This window comes from Sprattus sprattus (assembly GCF_963457725.1).
Source record: "Sprattus sprattus genome assembly, chromosome: 9".
In the NCBI taxonomy this organism is placed as follows: domain Eukaryota; kingdom Metazoa; phylum Chordata; class Actinopteri; order Clupeiformes; family Clupeidae; genus Sprattus; species Sprattus sprattus.
The window spans coordinates 2762307-2766628 of NC_137928.1; the positions used below are offsets into that span (position 1 = coordinate 2762307).

Here is a 4322-nt window from a genome sequence, read left to right on the forward strand (position 1 = left end):
GGACAGACCAGACTATCCTGCGCCCAGCTGTGTGTCCATGAAGAGTGACAGATCGATGTTTTTGCCCAACCACTTCAGTGGTGGCCATGGCAACAGTGAAGAGCAAGACATTAAGTAATATAGTTTATAAAATATTTTATAAAATAAATATATATGTAGAAAATATCTTGAAATAAGGTGCTTAAAAAAATGCTCTGTATTGTGAAAAACATGTATTTAATCCTTGAAATAGTCATATATTTCTGTTTAACTCTAAAAGACAAGTTTAATACTGGTATCACAACATGTATGAAACATGAAATTAAAATATATGCATGAACAGGTTTCATCTGGACAGACCAGACTCCCCTGTGCCCAGCCATGTGTCCATGAAGAGTGACAAATCAATGGGTTTGCCCATCCTCTTCACAGGAGACATCGACGGAGATGACAGGTAAAACATGAACTGGTTTGAGTTTTCCTTTAGTCATAAAGCATTTAACAATTAAGCCGAATGACATTGTATAATTGAGTGCACTCCCATGATTCCACCAGAGTCCACCTGAAGACCACAGCAGCACTGTCCAACTAAATAAAAGAACATCTAATCACACAACTCCCTACTGTAGATCCAACTCCCTACTGTAGATCGCTACCCTTACGCCTAATGGAGTTTTAATAATGTTTTTGTTAAAGCTGTAGTTATAGTTACAGTTTTTAACATATGCTTTTGTCAAAAGCCACCTAAAGCAAGGCTATGGCTATGGTACTGTGGTAGTGACTATGATACTGTGGCTGGGGTAATGGTACTGTATCTATGACTATGGTACTGTGGCTATGATACTATGGCTATGGTTTTGACTTTGGTCAACGGTACGAGGTAGCACAACAGAAGTGACAATCCGAACATGAGGCAAGACAGGTTTAAATAGGCAGGGTAATCATTGGGTACAGGTGAGGAGCAGCGCAGGTGGAAACAGAACAAAGACAGGACAAGGGGCGGAGCACATGGTAGCACATGGCTACCACAACACAGGCACATGGCTACCAAAACAAAAACAAATGGCATATCAAAACAGAAACAGAGTCCAAATACTTGCAGATAAAAGTAATAATAACATTAAAAATAATATACATTTTAAAACTATGATTATATTTATGATAAAATAACTAATTAGACAGATGATTTTTAAAAGTGTCAATTTGAAATACTTGTATGTATTGTACCAAGGCTGTCACTGAAACGGACAGCACTAGGTAGTTCATTCCACCGCAGAGGTACCACCAAACAAAAAGAGTCTTGACTGCAATCTCTTACTACAGAGACAACAGACACTCATCGGAAGAGTTAAGTGGTTGCTAGGGGAAATAGCACTGAATTCTGGCATTTAAATAGCCAGGTGCTGATCCATGAACTGTCCTATAGGCCACAGTGAGGGATTTAAATGTAATGCTAGCAGCTATTGGTAGCCAAAGAAGGGTGACCAGCGGATCAGTTATTATTTTCTCTTTGGCAGATCAAAGACCAATGCATCTGAATCATCTGTTGGGGTCTCATAACAAGCATTGTAGGCCCTTTAAAATGTGTATTTTGTATAAATATTAAAATAGCCTTTCAATGCTAGCCTCAGCGCAGCAAGTTTTATTCAAAATATACAAGGATTATATTAAAGGAATTCACTTTTTGTGACTTTTACAGACAATCGATTGCTGAGGCTGTTCAGAGGGCAATACAATCCCACCTAAGGAAGAAGTGTCAGTGTCTATTTGAGGGGACAGCCGAGCGTGGACCCGTCAGACTTCTCAATGACATCTACACTGACCTCTACATCACAGAGGGAGAGGAGGGGGAGGTCAACAAAGAACACGAGGTCAGACAGATAGAGACAGCATCAAGAAGAACGCAAGCAGAAGGCCCAGCCATCAGGTGTAATGACATCTTTAAACCCTTACCTGGACAAGACAAACCCATCAGAACAGTGCTGACAAAGGGAGTGGCTGGAATTGGAAAAACAGTCTCCGTGCAGAAGTTCATTCTAGACTGGGCTGAAAGGAAAGCCAATCAGGATGTCCACTTCATATTTCCTCTTCCTTTCAGGGAGCTGAATTTAATCAAGGAGGAACATCTCAGTCTAGTCCAACTCCTTCAGCATTTGTTCACAGAACTGAGAGACATGCCACTCTTCAATCCCGAAGAGCACAAAGTTGTGTTCATCTTTGATGGCCTGGATGAGTGCCGACTTCTTCTTGACTTTCACAACAGCAAGCCTGTTTTCAAGGTGGATGATAAAGCTTCAGTGGACGTGCTTCTGACAAACCTCATCAAGGGGAATCTGCTTCCCTCTGCTCTCCTCTGGATCACCACCCGACCAGCACCACCTGATAGGATACCACCTGAGTGTGTGAACCAGGTGACAGAAATAAGGGGATTCTGCGACCCCCAGAAAGAGGAGTACTTCAGGAAGAGAATCGTGGATGAGAACCTGGCGAGAAGAGCCGTGTCGTACCTGAAGTCATCCAGGAGCCTCTACATCATGTGCCACATTCCAGTCTTATGCTGGATTTTAGCCACTGTTTTAGAAACAATGCTCACTGAAACAGATACTGGAGAGATCCCCAGAAGTCTTACCCAAATGTACATACACTTCCTGATCATTCAAACAAGTTTAAAAAAGGTCAAGTACACAGAGGAAAAAGAGAGAGATGAAGAAGAGATTTTCAAACTGGGGAAACTGTCTTTCCAGAAGCTGGAGGAGGGCAATCTGACCTTCTATGAGGAAGACTTGAAAGTGTGTGGCATTGATGTCACAGAGACATCAGTGTACTCAGGTGTGTGTACTCAGATTTTCAGAGAGGAGCCTGGGCTGAACCGGAGGAAGGTGTTCAGCTTTGTGCATCTGAGCATTCAGGAGTTTCTTGCAGCTTTATTTGTGTTCTTGTGCTTCAGCAACAGAGAGAGAAACATGCCTGACCAACAGCAAACCTCTCAACTCTCTGCTCTGTTCAGAGCTGCAACACTTCATGACCTACACAAGACTGCGGTGGATCTGGCCTTACAGAGTGAGAACGGACACCTGGACCTTTTCCTCCGCTTCCTTCTAGGCCTCTCACTCGAGTCCAATCAGAATCTGTTAAACTGCCTTTTGAAAAAGACAAGGAGTATCTTACTGAACACAGAAGAGACCGTGGAGTACATCAAGAAACATATCAGAGATGACTTAGAGTTTAGCAGGATGCTTAACCTTTATCACTGTCTGAACGAACTGAATGACACGTCCATGGTGGAGGACAGACTGCCTCACTTTTTTATCTGTTGCTGACTGCAGAAGATGGGAAATATAAGTTTTATCCAAATCAAATCATAAAAACAGATGCTTGTGTCAAGCAAATGCTTCCAGTTATCAAAGCTTCCAGGCATGCCAGGATAGAGAAACAGCATCTTGTCATTATATGAGAATGTCTGTAATATATCATGTATCCCTTATCCTCCGAGAATAAGTTTATGAACCATCAACTCAGGTTAAACCTTTTTATACCATTCAACTAATTGAAACTCGCTAACTATTTTGCATTATACAACAAAAAATAGTACATCCCTGTGCAATATCATTTAATCGTCAAATTATGTTGAACACTGTATCACCTTTATACTGTATACGTTGAACAGAAGGGTATTTGCTCTTATGAAATTTGCAGACAAATAGTTCAGATGAAGTGTATCAAAAATACTGGCCCCACAGTAGAAACTCAACGCAACAAAAGTCGGTACACTTTTAATTACTGAGATTTTCCACATTTGTGTCATTGTAGCCTTTATTTTTGTATGACAACACCTGCTTTGTTATGGTTCAATCCTCCTTGTCGTCGAGGCCCACACTTGGTCAAGTTAACTTTGTACAAAGCAAGAGACTTGTTGAAGACGGCTAAGTGAAATAATGCGTCTATTCAGACACTAGCCATGGTCACCTCGACACAGCATGAGCATGCCAAGGGGTACATATTCGTCTGCCAGGGAAGGTCTATGGATATGAAGAGGTTTTTTTCAATAGTTCTCAACAGTTATTGTGAATTCATCTAGAACGAATCCTCAGAAAACATGGACCTGGGACCAGCAGTGACAAGCAACCAGGAGCCTCAGGACACCTCTGTGGTCCGGAGGAGTGGACTTACCTACTGACCGTTTAATCGCTGCATCTCACTCTCTCCCTGACACCTTTCTGTGGTCTAGAGGAGTGGACTTATCTATGTACCGTTTCATCACTGCACTTCACTCTCTACCTGCCACAACATCGACTATCATAGCTACATAGACTATCACGGCTGAAACGGTTGAAACTTTTAAA

General features: G+C 41.8%; 1 protein-coding gene across 1 annotated transcript; it reads left to right on the forward strand.

Annotated features, from left to right (window-relative positions):
• Positions 1 to 314: 314 nt before the first annotated feature.
• Positions 315 to 3299, forward strand: LOC308369972 (protein NLRC3-like; the record flags this gene model as incomplete). Its single annotated transcript, XM_080844531.1, has 3 exons — positions 315 to 433; positions 1679 to 2917; positions 2987 to 3299. 3 exons carry the CDS (start codon positions 315 to 317, stop codon positions 3297 to 3299), a joined length of 1671 nt encoding a protein of 556 aa, XP_080700657.1.
• Between the last annotated feature and the right edge of the window lie 1023 nt (positions 3300 to 4322).